The 19,864-nt window shown below is 41.1% G+C and overlaps 1 protein-coding gene across 7 annotated transcripts in view; it reads left to right on the top strand.

The window, feature by feature from the left end:
* The first annotated feature begins 1,416 nt into the window (after positions 1-1,416).
* The window catches only part of USP25 (ubiquitin specific peptidase 25), a 146,829-nt gene continuing 128,381 nt past the window's right edge, over positions 1,417-19,864 (top strand). For all 7 annotated transcript variants that reach the window (XM_073303641.1, XM_073303658.1, XM_073303650.1 and 4 more), the window contains exon 1: positions 1,417-1,685. In XM_073303641.1, the coding sequence (XP_073159742.1) occupies positions 1,641-1,685 (45 nt within the window). In that variant the 5' untranslated portion in view covers positions 1,417-1,640. The remainder of the gene's footprint in view (positions 1,686-19,864) is intronic.

The raw sequence follows: 19,864 nt of genomic DNA, 5'->3' as shown, positions 1-19,864 counted from the left end.
GAGGGAGGAGAGGGGAGAGAATGGAGGAATGAAATAACATAAATACCTGGATATGGCAGGGAGAGATGAGCTTCTATTACTGCTAGATAGGAGGAGGAATCATAGGGGACAGGAAGGACACGAAGAGCAGGTCTACACCGCTCTTCTTCTGTTGGCCGTGAACGTCCCCACCAGGAGCGCTTCCACTAACTGAAGAGGGGCAGTGTGGGTCAGGGCTCACAGCTCTGTGCAGCTCCCACCCAGGAGCTGCCTGGCTTCTGGACTCCCTGAGCTGGGAGCAGGGTGCCTCCTGTCAGAAGCTCTAGCTGCCCCCTTTTCTTGTCAATTTCACATCTCCATGCTGGAGCCCTGAAATTGACAAGATAGCCAACATCTAATGTAAGTTAACACAATGTATACACAGACACTGCCTCACTTACATGGGCAGCACAGGGCTATAGTGTGTACATTGATATAATTAGGTCAACATAATCTGTGGACCTAACTGTGTAGTGTAAACTAGGCCTATGACTAGGAAGTTGGTTGAAGCTAATCTGTTGCTGCTGAAGAGTAAAAGGGAGGCCAGTAGTGCTAGTGGAAGAGGGGAAGGAAGGTTACAGGAATGACTGGGTAGGAATTCCTCCTCTTCTGCAGCAGCAGCTGGAGAGGATGGGTAGTAACACTAATGACTAGGTAAAAGCTCAACTGCTGCCCTGGAAGAGGAGGACACTGACACTGGTGACGGGGTAGTGAGGGGAGAGAGCTGAAGTCCTGCTGCTCTTCTTGGGCTGAGTAAGTAAGAGGAGGAATTGGAAGGGAAGGGGCAAGAAGGTGTAACACGAGTGAGGGGGAGACAGACCCCTGTATTGCTGCCAGGGCTCAGGGAGAAGGCAGAATGTAAGCGCACTAGTGATTAGAGAGGGAGGAGGAGAGGTATTAGCCTGGGGAGGGTGGACACTATATTATGCTTGTACAGTGTCTAGGACAATGTGGTCCTGATCCACAAGTGCGGATCCCAGGCACTATGACAATACAATAAGACATATTATCACGGGCGATTAGGTGGCAGCAAGAGAAGGAGGGATCAGAGTGGGAAGGGAGGCCAGCAGCCCTGGCCCCTCGGTGAGGAAGTTGCTGCTGTTGGAAAGAGGCAGCTGGGCAGGGAGGGCAGGAGCACGAGGTAGGGGGTAGGCAGAGGGAGAGCCGTAGTACTCGAGAGGAGCGGGAGGCAGAGGAGGCGTGGGGCGGAGGGAAGACAGGGCCGCTGGTGACTGGCGGGGGAGAGGGAGGAGCGTGGGGGGAGGAGGGCGGCAGCGGGGGGAGGCGGAGGGCGGGGCGGGGCAGGGCAGCGGGGCGGGGGCGGGAGCCGAGCAGGCGGTGGTTGGCTGCGGGGCTGGGCGAGGCGGGCTGCGAGCCGGGGGCGGAGCCGGCGGCACATTCCAGGGCCCGGGCCGGGCTGGGTGGCGGGCAGGGGCCGGGCCTGAGCCGACCCGCTTCTTTCCGTCCCAGGGCGGCACGTCCGCGTCGCGCCGAGTCGGGCTCCCCCCCGACTCTGGGCCCGGCACCTGCCCCTCCGCTGCCCGCGCCGCCGCCGCCTCCTGCTGCTGCTGCTGCTCTGCGCCGCGCCGGGGGGACGCGGCCAGCGGCGCCGGGCCGGGGCCATGACCGTGGAGCAGAACGTGCTGCAGCAGAGCAAAGCCCAGAAGGTACCGACCGTGCAGCCCGCCCGCCCGCCCGCGGCCCTCCGCGGGGACCGGCCCAGCCCGCGCCGCCGGGGGAAGCCCTGCTGCGGCCGCTGGGCTACGCGAGGGCCCGGCTTTGGAGCCGGAACGCGGGGCGGGGCGGGGGTTTCTCCCGGGCGCTTCGCGCTGTGACCTTAGCAGGGAGCCAGCTGGGCGGCGGCGGGCTGGGCTGGGTCGGAGTGGTGGGGGTGCGAGCTGGGCTGGGACTGGGGTTGGGTGCTTGCTGGGCTGGGGGCCCTTTGGGGGTGGGGGCCGTGGCTGCTGTGAGCGCTGTATAATATCGCATGATGTCTCTTCTCCATTAGGTCCTACCTGCCCCGCCCCATGAATTTTTCTCTCTCACCAGGACATATGTGGGGTGTAGCCATTCACCCAGCGCCCATTGTAAACAACTCGCCCCTCCCTCCTCCCCAACCCTTTTCGCCGTGCCCTCCCCTACACACCATCTCCTCTATTCCCCCCCAAATCAATCAGCGTTTCCCTCTCTTCCCTCCAGTCCTTCCCTGAGAAGATCTTTAGAGCAGATCTCCCCAGGCCTTCATAGTTCTGGAGTGTTTTCCTTTTGTATGTTGCTTGAACATGAAAGTTATGAACAAAAACTGTTTGTCTAATTATGTAAGGATGTGAAACCAGTACCTTTCAGTGAGTGGATCCGTCTAGTTGGAGCATGCTTTTATAGTAACCAAGGTGTCATTCCTCATGCCTGAGGAGAAGTGGACTGTCACAATTATAACTTTTGAATTCCTTTATGTAGATGTAGTTAGAATGTGCAGCTTCCCTCAGGATGTGCTCAGATGTGATGAGTGGAGTTCCTAAATAGCCTGTGGTGCACATGTAAAAGAATAGTAGCTTGTGCTGAGCCTCTAGTAAAATCACCTCCCGCCTTCATTGTGCAGTGTGCTCTGGAGTGCAAGGTCACGTTGCTTCCATTCACTTCAAAGGTAGCTGTATTTCAGTCGTGGTACAGGTATGCCGGGTACAGTCTTCAAACTCCCTCATAAGTAGTCCTGTTGACCTCATGGGATACTTATCTAAGAAAAAAATATTCACATGACTAAGGATTGTAGGATAATACCAATATTTTATAATGTGCCTGGTAATTCTCAGAGGAGAAAGGTGCTATGCTGTACATATAAAATACAGGATACAAGGTGTTACTTAAATGTAAAATACAAATACTGATATCAGTAGATATTTAAAGCGGAAGCTATTCTGAGCTTTAAATATGGAGCTTTAAATATTGTTTAAATAAACAATGGAGTAATAAAGTGATAGTAAAATATATTTGGAGGTCTTATTAAAATTGAAGATTTTATATTTAGTGACTTTATCAATTTCATTTTTCCAGTTGGATTTAAGCAGCTGGTGGTGATGTGGAACCTTTCTGCTGAAAATTGGTATGGTCTGTTGCTGTTCATTGGCTAACATGAAATGAGTTGGTGACTGTCTCCACTACAGACCTTACAGCAGCACAGCTGTACCACTGCAGGGTCCCTGGTGTAGTGACAGGAGAGACCTCTCCCATTGGCATAATAAAACCATGCCCAGCGAGTGGCAGTAGCTATATTGGCAGGAGAGCATCTCCTGCCAATATAGCACTGTCCACACTGGCGCTTCTGTCTGTAAAATTTACGTTGGTGTGGGGGTGGGTTTTTTTCACACCCCTGACCGGCAAAAGTTTTACCGACAAAAATGCTAGTGTAGACATAGCTTTACTTAACCTTAAGTAAGGCTATGTCTACACTTCCTCTTAGCAGTGTAACTTTGTCGGGGGGCGGGGCTGGTATATTTAACCAAAATTGTCGTACCAGTAAAACTCTGGTATGGATGTGGCTATACAAGTATAAAAGTATGTACTGGTATAGTTATTCTCACCTTCCCATGTGGGAAAAACTACACCAGTATAACTGTCCTTACTGTGGGGTTGTGCTGCTTTTTCTGTATTGGCATCGTTAAAGTAGTACTACTTTCTAATTTAGATAAGCCCTTCAAGAGAGGTGCCCACTTCTAAAGATTGCTGTCACAATTAGCAATAATTTGCACTTTTGTTGGCAGTTTCAGCAGGGAGGGGAAAGGCTGAATGGACATGGACTAAATTTATCTTCTCATTCCTGAAGTGTTCAATACCCATTTAAATTCAAGTGTGCTAACAAGTTCCTGTTGCAAAGTCTTGCTGCCAGAGCCTGTGTTTTGTAACTAGTGGAGAACTTCGTTTTCTACTACTGCAAGTATGACACCTTTCGTGACCAGTCAGTTAACTTAAAATGCTATTATTTTATTATTAATAGCCCTTATAATAATGCTATTATTTTATTATTAATAGCCCTTATAATAATGCTATTATTTTATTATTAATAGCCCTTAATTATTGTATTGGAGCTTGGTTATAGACACGTAATATCTGGTAGGTCTGGATGCTTACTTTTCGTTCTGTCGATTATGTTTGACAGATAATCAAAACAATCATGGAGCCGGTCTGTGCTAGAAAATTAAGTCAGCCTAGCTACCTGGCTAGGGGTTGTGAAAAATTCACACCTCTGAGAGGTGTAGTAAAGTCAGTCGAAGTCCCAGTGTAGTCATCGCTTGGTTGACAGAGGAATTCTATTGAAAGTACCTACCACATCTCAGAGAGGTGGATTTACTACGCAGGTTGAAGAACCCCTTCTGTTTGTGCAGTAAGTGTATGTGCTGAAGCACTACAGCTGTGTCGCTTTAGCGTTTCTAGTGTAGACCTAGCCGGGGCTGTCAGATAGACCAGTGGGCAATGGTCTGTAGCTGAGGATTCCTTTCTCTTTTCCCCTTTGGAAGTGGCTGGTTGTGATTACATTTCAACTAGTGACCCAACTTTTTTGGCGGGGGGGAGAGAGTTGAATTAGCAAGAACTCTAATACTAAAATCTTGCTGCTGCTGGTAGTTTATTATTTGCACCGCTCCAAAGAGCATACAGTAATACTGTTTGCATTGTATCATCTGAGTAAACTAATAAACCTTTGCAGTTCAAAGAGGATTCAGAGTTCATTAATTTTTCAAGCCAAAAAACTGATGCAAAAGCATATTAATTTAAAATTATTTTAGTTTTAATATCTAGCAATATTTATCAGCTATATGTAACATTAAAAATCTCCCTTATGCTACATTTTCTATGACTTGTTTTCTCTGAAATGTATGTGAAAAAACAACCTTTAGTTCAGGTTGCAAATTTTGTCTTCCAAGTGACAGCTCCAAATCTTAATGGATACAATCAAGAGTTTACATGCTGATAGATTTAGACAAATAATAAGCCAAATAATATGTTACAGAAAATATACTAGCAAATTATGTAAAATATTAAAATGGACTAATACCTTATCTAAACTGGGAAAATTTACAAAAATTCCTACTGGTTTAGCTGAACTGGAGCTAAACATGGTGGGAGTTTGTTTTATTGGGGGAGAGGAGTGGAGAGTGCTTTTTTGTTTGTAGGCAAGGACTGAAAGTCTCTCATGACTGTCCTCTGTTAGTGCAGAGAAACTACATATAAGGTACAAATGTATTATTAGCTTTCCAAGAGATGACTTTGAGTCAGCAGAATACCCTTACTCATCATAACTGTGGTTTTCAGTAACTAATTAATCGGGATCTCTTTCTGTTACTGAGGAAGTATTTAGCAGCTCTTGTAATACTTTAAAATACAGGTTTATTTTGGTACAATGCTGTATAGTTAACTTGAAAGCTTGGTTCACTCGGGCTAGGAGCCTGATCTGCACTTAAAAGTTTTGCTGGCATAATTATGTCATTTAGGAATGTGAAAAAAAAATCTTACCCCTTACCGACATAGCTATGTTGGCAGAAGCACTAGTGTAGACATAGTTACACTGGCAAAAGAAATTTTGCTCGTATAAGTTTTGTCTACACTCAGAGATTTTGCTGGTAAAGCTATACTGGCAAATCCTTTCTAGTATAGACAAGGCCTAATATTGTTTTCCTTACTTAGAAAATCTGGGTCTGTTTAAAATTGGATCTTTATTTCTTTTATTGGGCATCTTGACTTTTGTCTTGTTCACGTTTTGCTCTCTATCTCTTGAATCAAAGAATAACCAGGATCATATTATCAGTCTTGTTGCTGTGTCCAACTTGGGAATCTGTAACATTGTTCAGTATTTATGGGGTCATCTATAATGTCCATGTTTATATATAAGTATTTTAATAAACATAAATAGGCTGGTAGCTTTTTGATTTTTGTCCAGAGGTATTCCCAATATTTGTTAACTTTTGGCTCCTATCTGACTCTTATCCTCTTCTCCTTCCAGTAAAATGTTGATTTTGGTCAGGCTTCTTGTTGAGAAGGTAAAGAATTCTTATTGTTTGATTCCACACAGTTGGCCGCTCAGTTTCGTAGATGTGTCTTCAAGTTGTCTTTCCAAAGGAACGCAGTTGTAATCTGTCACTCTTGCTGTGGAGAGCCTCCAGTCCCTTAGACATTGTGTACACCACCAAAACTCAGATGCACAGTTTTCCAATGATAGAAAATGAGAAGCAATAGTGTACACACATCATATGTCTCTTCACAACTGTGTCACTTAACTCCACTGAAATGTAAGTTATAGCTGACCTCCTGTCTAATAAGAAATGGCTCTAGATCACTAATTCATTTTACACTGGCCTCTGAACAGCCAACACATGGTACCAATTTGCAGTGGTTATCCTGGTTTGTGTGCCAATCAGAGAAGGACTGGATGGTGGTTGTGTGAGGTGTGTGTGTTTTTTTTTTAAATAAACAGCTTGTTTTATTTATGCTGCAGTTCCTCTTATCATTGCTGCTGAACTGTCTGAATTTTGCCAGTGTAGTTGTGATCATAATAGAATAAAATTAGAGGTGGCAGTTCATCTCATCTTTGAGAAATATCCTGTATTAAGGATATGTAGCACTGACTTTTTAAATGATATATAGCATGCTCCTAGGAAAAAGACAACTTGCTTTTTTTCTTTTCGCATCTTCCATAGGTTAAAATGTCTTTCCCTTAAATGCCCCTTTCCAGACTTTTGGTTTGTGGTTTGCAGGTGGCCTGCGGAAAGTTGGCTGGTCATGTGATTTTTGGATCTTCCTGTTTCCTGCTACTAAATTGCATTGAATAACAGCTGAAATGTTATATTACTCCCTAATACTACTTTTCCATGAACTTTTCCATGTTGTAGTTGTCATGAGAATATTATGGGGGTGGGGCAGAGAAATGGTCCATGCAGTCATGAAAGGGAGGGGAGATTATCTGAAGGACCATTTTCCTAAGTTGTGGTCTACTCTCTAAAAATATTTAGGAAGTGCTGTACAACTTTTTCCACAATTCATGGTTTTAAGACCGATAACCACTGAAATAATGGTACTGTGAACATGAACTTGAACTCTTGCTATTGCGACCAGTTTGCTGTGTGCCGGCATCCGCTTCAGATATTAAAAATATTTGTTGTGAATTCGTCATAAAAGCATGTTTGGAGGGAATGCTGTGTATTGCGTTGGTGTTGACTATTTTTAAAATACTTGGTGATCTGTGTATAAAGCTTTATTTTGTGTCACTTATGTTTGAACACAGACCCTGCTCATTATTTACAACAGCAGGTAAAACTCAATTTTATGAAAGTCTGATCAAGACAAAACATCTTTTGCCCTTCTCCTCCTCCCTCTCTCCCGCCTCCCCCGCGAGCCTAATAAGTTATCGAATATTTCCTGGATTTTATGGTCATGTTGTAAAAGGCAGACAAAAAACCTTTGTGAAATTGGGATTTATATTTATTAAGTCGGTGGACCATATTATAACTTTACTATTAAATGCATGTTTTAAGGACCTACTCTAAACCTCATTGAACTCAATGGCAATGCCCTCAGTGACTTCATGATGTATTATTTGTGTTGTGGTAGCATCTATGAGCCACAGTCATGATGCAGGACCCCATTGTACTAGGCATTGTTCAAACCCATAACAGACAGTTCCTGCCTCAAAGACCTTACTTGAATTGCTTTTTGGATCAAGTCCAAGTTCAAAATATACAAATGTACAAGGTGTCTTTAACTAATAAACTTGTTTTTAGTTCTTTTTATAATTCCAAAATGGCTTGATTTACATTTTTAAAAAGAAAAATATTTATGGCTATAATAAATAACATTTATCAAGGTTTATAAAAAAGAATCACAACTTTGCATTAAAAGGTTAAAACGCATTTTCAAAAACACATTATTTTAAGTGCTCCTAACAATCTGTATATATTGGACCATTTAAAAGTGATCTGCAAAGGTGGGGGGGGGAGAGAGGACAACTGAGCTTTTGTGTAATATATAATGAACCTGAAAGCGCAGGGGTGTTAATTTTTTTTTTAAACTTTCTGCCTTTTTAAAAAAATTAGATATTCTGTTCTTGTCTGCCATGGAAGAAATGGAAACTAATCTACTTTTGTTTATGTAGTTTACTTTTTGTACTTCAGTTATTAAGGGTCATACATTTACTATGGTGAGGAGTTCTTCTGACGTAGGTGGAATTGCTTATCATAGTTTTATTACTAGTCAATAGTGAGAAGTTAATGTTTGCAGGATTGGGCTACGCTAGTTAGTTTCACTTTCTATTCTCCTGCACTAATAAGTACAGTTATGCAGTGTATGGATATCAGTTCAGGGAAAGGTTTAAATGAAAGCAAGCCATGTCTTTTCTTGAAAACGAAACTTAAAATTTTTTGTTTTTTAAAAAGTGGAGTTTTTCAAAACTAAGCTACTGCACCAGCAGGCATGTTAAGAAGGACCTGTGTTCCTTGGTCTGTGAGTTGAGGGCACTCAGCATCCCGTAGAACCTATCTCTAACTTTATGTTAAAGGGTATTATTCCAGCATCACAATGTGAATAATAGCCATGTTATTAGGAAGATGGTACAGTGCAGAAAAGTTACTGTAATAGTAATAAATTCCAAAGTGAATTGGAAATGTTCAGGCTAGACAGTTCTTCTTTATTATTTGTTATAAAATAGGACTATTCCTGTTAAAGTGCTACTTGGTGTACTTAAAAATAAAGCAACCACTATCTTAATGGAATGAAATATTGAACTCTGAGTGAAAATGTTGTTAAAATGCTTATTGAGTGACAACTGATTACCATACATCATCTCTCAGAGGTTTATGTGAATAATATATATGGCAGATTTTGATCTGATTCAATTACTGTATATGTATTATAGCCTTCAAAGATCTAGGTAAAAAAGGATGAGGTAGGATTAAGCATGAAAGGCTGATACAATAGCAGCATTAACTTTCAGTGTTTTTTTTTATTTTTGCATATAGTAGAAGTGAAAGTGATCATGTCGGGTTGTTCAAGAAATGTGTAGCTTTCTTCATCACTACCTTTGCAGACATTTTTAAAAAAGACTCTGGTCTCGAAGTGATTTATAGCTGTGAAGTTGAAAAAAGAATACAACTGCATGTTTTAGCTACTGAATGGTAATCAGTAATTGGAGTACACTTACCCCCCCCCCCCAAAAGGGGGGTAAAGGCCTGGTTCTTCTCTCTCTCTCCTCCCCATGGTGGTTTGTAGGTTAGAAATTGTGAACACTTTCAGTATTCCCATATGAAGAGTTTTATGTTCTGAGGAGCAAATACCATGTTTCTTAACGCTAGTTCAAATTCTTAGTTTCTGACAGTATATATGTTGGTAACTTGTTATGTTTCAAAAGAATGTATTTTTAACATTGGGCAGTTGGAACCATTTTTTACTAAAACTTGCTTTAAATCATATCTTCTTTAGCTAAAAAATAAATGGGTCTCCAAAGCAGCTGTGCCGTGCCAGGGCCAAGCAAAACTCAGCTAAATTGTTGTATTCTTTGAACATTCCTAATCCTGACACTTGTTCATTTTCCAGAATTTGGAGAACTTGTTAGTATAGCAAAGCTTGCAACAAATCAATTAAGTCCTATTCCTGAAGTTAAATCTCCTAAGACCCCAGTTCTCCTCTTGTTAAACTCAATAGCAAAATTATAGCTGACTGTGATAGGGGAAGGTATTAAGATTGTTGAAAAGATAAATAGGGGTCTGGTGTGGTGACTAGGAGACTGATTATTTCACAAATGTCTGTGCAAGGCATTGTGAATTCTGTCCTGTGCACTACAGATCGGCTCTTTGTGGGTATTGCTGCGTTCAAAAATCACAAATTAAGCCCCCAGATATTGTCGTCTTAAAATTTATTGGTTTATTTTTATTTGCCTTCTGGTTATTGAAACATTAGAGGTCACATATTTGGCCTTTACTTTGAAAAGATGAGTGTTGAAACTTTGTTTAAACAAAGCTGGTGTTCTCGCATGAATCCAAGAGTTGAAGCTTTGAGGAAAAAATACCAGTATTGAGAGAGTTTACAACACTGAATTATTTACCTCATTTGTGAGGGTAGCTATTCTGGGTGAGGATAGAGATTCTATATGGAATCCTAGTAGTTTATAGTACAAAGTCATTGGAATTGGAGTAACAGAGTGATCAGATTAATATTGGAAATTCACATCGGACATTTAACTTCTGTGTCTGAACTGCTTTTCTTAAAAGCAACAAAAATATTAGTGTGCTTTTTTTTCTGATGCAAATCTTTTGACTTCATATGCCTTGATCAAAACAATGCTGCTTTTATTCTAGGTTGCTAAATTAACTGCAACTGAGAAGTTGTGGTAAATAAAATGTGTCTTTTAAAAGAGTTTCTTTGTTAATATGATAGAAAATAAACAGCACTTTATTTTACTCATTTAAATGTACAAATGTCTCAGTATGACAGGTTTCAAGTCAAGACAGACTGACATACCTCAGATGTTCTTCTGAACTTGAACGCTTCTGATTTTTTTTCTTAAGTGTCAAACTAATAATCCTGTGTGCATTTTCAAGAAGTATATTAGGTTCTTACGTTTGAGAGGAGAATAATTTATTTGGCAGATGGTCTTCAGAGACCACACAGCTTTAAGGGCTTGATCCAAAGCCCATTGAAGTCAGAGGACCTGTGAATCTGACTTTAGTCATCTAGATTTGGTGCAAGTTCATGCAAGTTAATCCTTGTGATGTGATACCATGCATAGGTTTCTGTGGATCCTTCATACATATTCAATAGTCAGTTATAGTTCGTTGCTGGAGAATAGTATAATAAGTACTGCTGTGAAATACAGGGAGTCCAGCTGGATTAATTTGTCTTTCTGGTTCACTCTCTGAGACTGTAAAGTATCCGTCTGAATTATTATGAAAAATCTAATTTGTATACATTCTTTGGTGAATAGCAAATGCTCTAGTTAAATTTTGTTTCTGTTATAATCCTTTTTTGCACAGACTTCATATGAAGTCATGAAAAGTTCAGCTTTTAGGACAAAACTTTCCATGCTTGTTTTCTATCTAAAAGTTTTAATTTTTTCTTTAAATTTCAGCAATATCCTTTTTTAGCTATGTGTTACTTTAAAGTTACCAAGTTGAATGTTAAAATTAGTGCGCTTTTTGCTACAGTAGATTTGAAGAAGAAATTTTTGTATTGCTCTGGCTCATTTGAAAATTACATGGAAGTTCAGCACAATATCTCTTTAAATCAGTAAATGATGATTAGTACATGTATTCAGAATTTGGGAAGTACACACATTTCAAACGTGCAGTTGCCTATAACATCTCTTTGTTATCCTCAGCTGAGAGTGTCTTGTGAAGTTCCCTACTCCTTTCAGCCACAGAAGGTGGTCCTGAGTCTACTCTTTGGTAGGGTTACCATATTTGAACATTCAAAAAAGAGGACACTCCACGGGAGAGGGGTGGTATTTGCTTGCGCCGCCCTCCGGCTCCGCCCCAACTCCACCCCTTCCCTGTCCCGCTTCCAACCCCTTTCCCAAAGTCGGAGCCCCAACTCTGCCCCCTCACTACCCCATTGGACCCCTTTCCCAAATCCCCGCCTCGGCCTCTGAGCGCTCTGCGTTCCCCTTTCTCCCCCCTCCCTCCCAGCCGCACGAAACAGCTGTTTCACGGTGCAAGTGCTGGGAGCTAGGGGGAAAAAGTGGGCACTCTCTCGACTGATCAACATTCACTTTCTTTCTTGAATGATCAACTCTTCTTTGGGAAAAAATAATAATGGCAAAATCCCAGATGTTTTTAGATACTTAAAGACTCCTCCCAGATGGCGATTTTAAGAACCAAAAAGCCGGACATGTCCAGGAAACTATGGACATATGGTAACCCTACCTCTTTGGCCCCTCTCAACCCATCTGGGAGTTAGCATTAGGGTTTTTTGCTCCCTTGCTGACTTCATGGAGGCATTGATGCATTTCTTCTAAGTGATGTGCTTTATGAAATGTGCAGTCTGGGAAGCACCAGGTGTAAATATTAAGGAGAGAATATGTCCTCTTTCAACACATCACAGTAACCTTAATTCTAACCTTTAAGTTGAGGTCTGTGCTCTTTTACCCTACTCAGTAAGAATGCCCACAATTTGAATTATTAAATTAAAAATAAGTGTTTGCTTCAAGAGAAAATAGTCTCTAACTATTTTTAATGTATAAAAACATTTTTAACTAGCTTTGGGATTATTTGCAAAATTTAGTGTCACACTTTCCTTCTCTGCAGAGTCCCACTCCTTTTTCCAGTTTCCTTTTCCTTTCTCCAAAGTGTTTCCTCATTTGTTTGTCTTCTCTGTAACTTCTGAGGCTACTTCATCTGTTCTTGAAGGACCATATCACTTTTTTGCCTACGCATGCATGTTTTGTTTGCCTGTATTGCGTTCTTTCCACTGTTTTCTTCCCCCACAGCTTTTCCCTCACTTCTGTGGCCTCCCTTTGCAGAAGTTCTTTGATTCTGGCATCTTAAATCTCTTTATTCTCTTCTTAAAAAAAAAAAAAAAAAGTCAGATACTAGAATTAAAGGATTCTCCTCACCCTTTTATTTCCTTCCCTTGACTGTCCTGGTACCTTCAGTAATCAAATTTCCATTGGGGAGTTTTAAAGGGGCCTTTCAACCTGAAAGATTTTTCTTTATTGTAGGACCCAAGCCAAAGAGTGTCCTTAACTCCCATTGACTACAGTGCACCAACTTGCAGGATTGGTCTATAATTCAGTCCCAGGAAAACCTGTGCAATGAAGGGTAAAACATTCTAGTGTTTGTGGTTACTGATTGCTATAGAAGGGTATGGTTGTCTAAGCGTTTATTCATTTTTGAGTGCTTTAACTATGCGTTTCCTAGTTTTCCATTGCTTGTTTACAAGATTTATGTAAGATTTTTATCATTAAGTTACTGATATGTTTTCTCAACCTTTTTAACAAATATTTTTGGTTGGGGAATTTACTTGATTTTTTTTTTTAAAGTAAGCAATATTTCAAACCTTCCCAGGGAGTAACTGAAGAATGGGACAGGACACCTTATAGAGGCTGCAACGTTCTGCACAGTAGTGGGACCAGGTGAACTTGGCCACTAGGCATTCTTGTGGAGCTTAGGAGCTCTGTCTGGCCCTGGCTTCCTGGTCAGCATTTTCATAAGTAGGCTTCTCACTATCCTTCTGCTCTCTCAGGGTCAGCACTTTGATTCCTGCTCTTCTTTCCATCTTTGCATTCCTTTAGCTTTTCAGAGAGCCACAGGGTCTGCAGACTTAGCAGATTAACAGAAACTGTAGACTCAAGGTTATATTTTACTGAGGTCTTTAGAAACCCTGCAAGGAGGAAAATCTGAGAGTGGGAGCAGGAATCAAGGAATGGGGACACTGAAGTAGAGAACAAATAACTTGGTGAAGTTGGCTGGAAGCCAGAGATCCAGAGGCCTGCAGGATTCCATGTGGATAGCCAAAGTTAAGGGTAGGAGGAAACTCTCTGAGAAGTTTAGGATATCAGTAGTGTTACAGGAATTCTGAACCCAGGGAAGTCTGTCCAGTTGTCCGTGGTCAGCTCCTCTGATGTGCTGCTGCTGGTGGCTACCACCTCCTTTGAATCATTTGTATACATAATGGTGCTATTAGAAGTTACGGATTCCATGATTTATCCATCTTTAGCCACATTATTTTTCCCTTCCTTTCTCTAGGATTAAAGAAGTTGTGTTACAATGAGGGAAGATACAACCTGTACCCTCTGGGAGTGTGATAATTCTGTCACTACTTCTTAGTGTAGGTGGAGTATGTGTGGAAGGTGGGAGGGAGTGCTGTGTCTGCTTCATTATCTTCCTGTGTAGTAAAATAGAAAGATTCTGCTACCTATTGGCTTCTCCATGCAGAATGCTGAAGATTGTATTGCCGTATGTCCTGTGAAGGTGAAAGCGATGAAAAAGCTATCGCTGAAGTACAGTAGCATCTCTGTTCTTGCCTCTATGGGGACCTTGTTGGAAGAAGGCTGTTGGGGAGGGAAGGGGAGAGAGAGAGGACAGTTGTCTTCTGTTTGTGTACATGTCAAGTAACCTGTGAAATGAGAACTCTTCTCACATAGTTTTCCACACTCCACTGGTTCATCTCAGTGAATAGAATTGCAGCATGCAAATTGACTGGAGAGGAAGGATGACAACAAGTTACGATCTCAGATATCACAGCGCGACTGAAGAGTGGCTTGAGCTATTGACATGGCCTGATAATGATAACAATCATAGACAACGATTTTTTTTTTACAAGTTTAGCTTAGTGACAACCTAATATTTTCAAATGTATATGCTCAAGGTTTCGATGAGCATTATCTGTATGGAAAGTTAGAATTATCTGTATGATTCGATTACAATCATTCAAGTGGAAAAAAAATCATTAATAAAATGAACTAGAAAGTGCCCTTTCGGCATCATTCTATCAATTTTCTCAACAGAGTTTTTAAAAAACTGTGAGATGAGGAGCTTTTACTCTAGCCTTGGGTGCAAATCTCGGTGCATCCTTAATAATGGACATACTACCTGTGCCTCCATAATGTTCTAATATCATTGCATATGTTAAGATTATTAATTAATGAAATCAAAGCTACTCATTGACCTTCACAGACAAAGCCTCCTGCAGGTAGTCCGTAATGTTTCAGTACTCTTCCTGCAGAGATGTTACATGTGTCAGTGATGTCTTAGTGTTTGGCAGTAGATTCTTTTCCAAATCCTAGAAATGAGAACTGGTTTCAAACAAAGAAAAACCCCCACAACCCAACTTGTTAAGTAACTTAGTGTACTGTGTTCTTCCCTTCTCGTATAAAATTGTTCTCTTGAGTCAGTGCCTGCTTATTAACAGACCTTTTTTAAAAACACCTGGAAAGGTTAAAAATAACACCCTTGGGATACAGTAGGATTAATAATCATTTTAATTAAACAAACAAAGTGGTTAACTCTGTCTAAAAAAAGGCCGCCTTTAAAGCTTTTACAGAAGGACCAGAGAAGTTCAAGTGAAACAGTCAACAAACCACATTTATGTAAATGCATCACTAGTACTAGGGGAGAAAAAATGTGATCTCATCGTTATAAAGACATCCTCTGTATGTAACAAAGAAAAAACTGCAGAAACCTTAATTTATGCTGCACAGTATGTAGGATTTTTTCTGTAGCAGAAATCTGAGTTTAGTGTATTCCCTTTTGTGAAACATTGTTTAAGTTGGAATATTTCATTTTCCTGCATGCTCACAGAAAAGCTTCACTTGCCTGAGGAACATAAGGTTGGTACAGCAAGCTGAGGTGAGGTCAGTACAGTGGTGTCTTTAAAGATTCTCATTGTTGACAGTAACACTGATAGTGTTTATGTCATAAGGGATCTTGGCATTTAAAAAGCTGTTGAATAATATGTCAATAAGCCACTTTAGTGTTTACATTAGGAGGCACTTCGGGCATACCCTTGAGTGTGGTGTTTAGTCTTGTGTCTTCAGCCACTGAAAAGTGGACCACTACTAATGCACACTCTGGAGTGGTTTATTGGTGTTAGGCCTATTATTTTTACACTTACTTAAAAGAGATTGCAGGGTTTATGGAAAAATAACAGAAGTAGGGAAAAGGTGCTAAAACATCTTTACTCAGCTTTTTTTGAATATGCTTATTTAAACACTCTCTCTCTGTCTTGGTACAGTTTCCTGGACTCCTCAAGAAACCTAGCTGACCTTGCAAAAACAGATTTTCTTAACAGCCTGCAGCTTGCTTTCTTTAAAAAATAAATAAATAAAGTGGGGGGGAATGGAACAAAATCAACTAACCCGTTTACACTGGAAAATGGGTTAAAAGTGGTTTGAAGGATAAGAAGCTGCTGCTGAAAAGGTAGCTTGAAACTTCAGGGGAAGGGGCATTTTAAAATATATCTCCTTTTCTCCTTTAGTTTCTCACTACCCCCCCCAAGTGCCTCTGTCTGCCTCCCATCCCCATAACATGACCTGTCTTTGACCCTACCCACTTGAAACTTGCCCATCACTGAATAAGTATAATCAACGTTGGAAATTTTCTCTGTGTGAGTGATAAAACTCTAGCTGTGTTGGTGTGTGACTGTGACAGCATAAAAAAAGACCCATTCAGCCAATCGGAATGCAGAATGAGGCAACTGGTGTTCCAGCTAGATTCTTGCATAGATTATTTACATGCCTGGATTTAATGCTCAATTTAGAAAGTGTTTCTGTAAACCTGTATCATCCTTTGAATAAAAAACAACCTAAAATCTTGTGGACTTCATAAGAATATCCGTACTTGATGGAACAAAGATATTTTTGCTAATGGTTAATCATAAGTTACCTAAGAATATAAAACACAAATAAGACAGAGACACTTCCCCAGAAGCAAAGCTTCGCTTGATTCAGTTGAATGCTAACGGAAATTCATTTTAGAACAAATGAGACTGAAGGTAAGTCATTTTACTTTACCAACACATTTTGTGTATTAAACGATATCGTGTGAGTAGAACCAGTATTTATTATTATCTTCTTGACACTGGGCCCAATGTTGCTGCCATGAAAGTCATTGGTGACACTGAAGTTGATTTCAACAAGAGCTAGAGTGACCTGTAAGAATTAAATAACTTCTAATAATTTGGGTTACTTTCAAAAATATTAACAAGTAACAGAACTATCAAATTGCTGAGTTTAATCTTCATGTGTGTTATGTATATACAGTCCCTTATCTGCTAAAAACTTTAGATTCATGGCCTCTACTGTGGAGATGTGAGCAAAATAGAACAGAAAATCCTTCAAAGAAAGAAGTGCTTCTGTTGCCCCAGAAACTCCTGAAGATTCTCCAAGAGAGAACAATATGATGATGCCTCTGTGAATCTGAAACCATGGGGTTATGGGAAGGGCTGCTGTGTGTAGCATCTCCCCCAATTCTTCATCTCCTAATAACTTCTAGGTTACACACATAAGAGTGCTGTTTCTTCCCTTTTCCTCTGTAAGAACCTTTCTCCCTCCCCACCCATGAGGTGTTGAAGGCTAGCTCTAAGGGTTTGTCTACAGTGTAAAAACAAAAGCAAAACAACCCCCAAACATGGCAGCGAGTCTCAGAGTGTGGGTCTACAGCAGTGGTTCTCAGCCTATTAATCATTGTGGGCTACAGGTTGAAAACTACAGTGCCCCTTCCCCTTAAAGCCCCCACCATAGTTCCCTACGCCCAGCACCCCCCACCCAGAGACCCCTCCACAGCGCAGGGCTGGGCAGCTGGGAGCGCCGGGGCGCAGGGCTGGGAGCGGAGCGCTCAGTGTGGGCCAGCAGTCAGCCCTGCCACCTGCCAGACCAGTGTGGCAGCTGTGTACTAATTAGGCCGTGGGTTGAGAACCACTGGTTTACACACTTGGGCTTACGCTAGGGTGCAAAAAATAGCAGTGTAAATGTTCACTCTCAGGCTGGAGCTAGAACTCGGAGACCCACCCTCCTTGTCAGGTTCTAGAGCCCATGTGGGAACGCCTACCCTGGTAGTTCTAGTGCTGTGGTGCAAGCCTGAGTCTGTAGACCTGGGTTCTGAGATTTGCTGCTGTGGCTTTTTTTGACAGTGTATATGTACCCTAAGTTACTAGGTTATGGAAGTGTGACAGAGCCATCTTATAATGAAAGTGGGGCTTAGATAGTCTGACATGTATGCCTAGCTCTGTGTAGAACCTGGGCCATCATGCAGTTTTAGGGGCTCAAACTCCCATCCCCTTGTGTGGGGTTTTGGGAGGCAGAGAGTACAAAACATCCCCTCCCTGCCCCTTGCTAGGATGGTTTAGAGGAAAGTCCACATCAGGGAACAGAAAACACTGCAAGTTCACTAAACAGGTCTTCCTCACAGAGAATGATTTGGCTTACAATATTTAGGTAACAGTTGATTTCCTCCCCCCGACCCCCATAGAACTACTTGCTCTGTGCATCATGTTTTATGTAATTTCTGAGATAGACATTTGTAGTTGGAAAGCTCACTAATTCAGTCCTTTTTAAAAATCTCATTGTTTACAGCTCTTCAATGCACTGGTAACTTGAATTAAAACATACAAAACCAATTACATTTTGCTTTGTTTTAAGACACTAAATGAGAAGTCATGCCAAGCAATCAAAGCCTAAAATATTTAGGATGCTATATAGAAACAGTTATGAAATAGAAAAACAAAAAATCAGTCAGTTCTTCACAAAGGGAAAGTGACTCTGTGTGGTGGTCAGCAAAAAATGGAAAAGTAAACTAATTCAGTATTAAGGCCAAGACTATAACAGGGTTCAAAAAAGACCTAGATGAATTCATGGAGGATAGATCCATCAATGGCTATCATCCAGGATGGACAGGGATGGTGTCCCTAGCCTCTGTTTGCCAGAAGATGGGAATGGGTGACGGGATGGATCACCCATCACTTACCTGCTCTGTTCGCTCCCTCTGGAGCACCTGGCATTGGCCACCGTCGGAAGATGGGATACTGGGCTAGATGGACCCAATTTGGTCTGACCTAGTATGGCTGTTCTTAGTCATCTGCTGTTTTATTTAATACATGTTAAAAACCATTCTTTTTAAAGCTTATGGAGGACTGGTTGACTCCAAACGTTGATAATGGATTTTAACACCCTTTTCCCGCCGTCTCCAAATTGAATACAACCCATGCTGTTGTGGACTGGTAGTTCCAGTGACTTTCCTGCTGCCTATTTGAAATAAGTTTGGTCTCAGGCCAGTTCCAAGTGGATAAATGTCTGCCTTGCACAAACCATAACTGTAATTGGCATTTTTTGGCAGTCCTAGCAGAGAAACCAAGGATTGAACTCCCCTTTTGCCACGTAGGTGATCCTTTCAGGGAAGGTTTGAGGCATATTGGGAGAGTTATGGCATTATTATTTGGTAAAAACTTATTTTCATTTGATCAGATGCTGCTTTAGTAGCTCCTTACTGGATACGCTTCACGGCATTAAATAAGGGGTTTCTCTTAAAGCAGGGGGTGGATGCCTTGTGTTGTGAGGGCTCTCATTTCAGTACCTTCCTAGAGTAAAAAAAAATTGCCTTCCATAAACTTGGCTTCCTGCCATTATACATACTGTATTTTTGATATAAGAAGTAGCCTTAAAACACGAGTGATGATAAAGCACGTGGCAGCAACAAAGCATTTTGATCTGCCCAAATATCTATTGCTTATTAACATGGTTTGCATAGTATCTTCGTGGATAGGTTTCATTTATTAGTCATGTAAGCAAGCTACCGGTTTGGAACCTGACCAGTAAATAAAAGCTTACTATTTTGTTGGAAAGTACAGAGATGTAGCCTTGATCTTAACTGTTCCCAGGAGAAATAATTAACGTTGCAGAGATGACATTCTCTGTGGTAACTGAGGGTCTTTTGTGTGTCCATTCTGCATAATTTCCCTATATCTTTGATTAATTATTTGTTTATAGCAGAAACTAAAAGCCCCTTTATAGATTAGAGGAATGTAATCCTCTAATCAGTCAGTACTTTTCTCATTACAGCAACAGCATCACATGATGAGACCAGTTCATGAGCTAATTGGCTGGGGGCAGTTCCAGTAACAGCTGCATTTAAAATCAATTCCTATTAGAGTAAAAGAAATTCTAATTTAGAATAAATGTAGGGGGCCAAGTCCTGGATTCTTTATTCTGATAGTTTTTCCTGTTTAAGTCAATAATGCTGTACTTGTGAGTCAAGTAAGCAGGGTTTGGTTTCTGTATTGTTTGAAGGAATTTGAGATAAAATACCATTCTTGAGCATGTTTGTTTTGTTGTTTTTTGTGTGACTTAAAAAAATATCCCTAGCACTGATAAATGCTCAAG

The sequence above is a fragment of the Lepidochelys kempii genome, chromosome 1 (genome assembly GCF_965140265.1).
Source record: "Lepidochelys kempii isolate rLepKem1 chromosome 1, rLepKem1.hap2, whole genome shotgun sequence".
NCBI lineage: Eukaryota > Metazoa > Chordata > Testudines > Cheloniidae > Lepidochelys > Lepidochelys kempii.
This window is presented reverse-complemented; position numbering and strand designations above follow the sequence as displayed.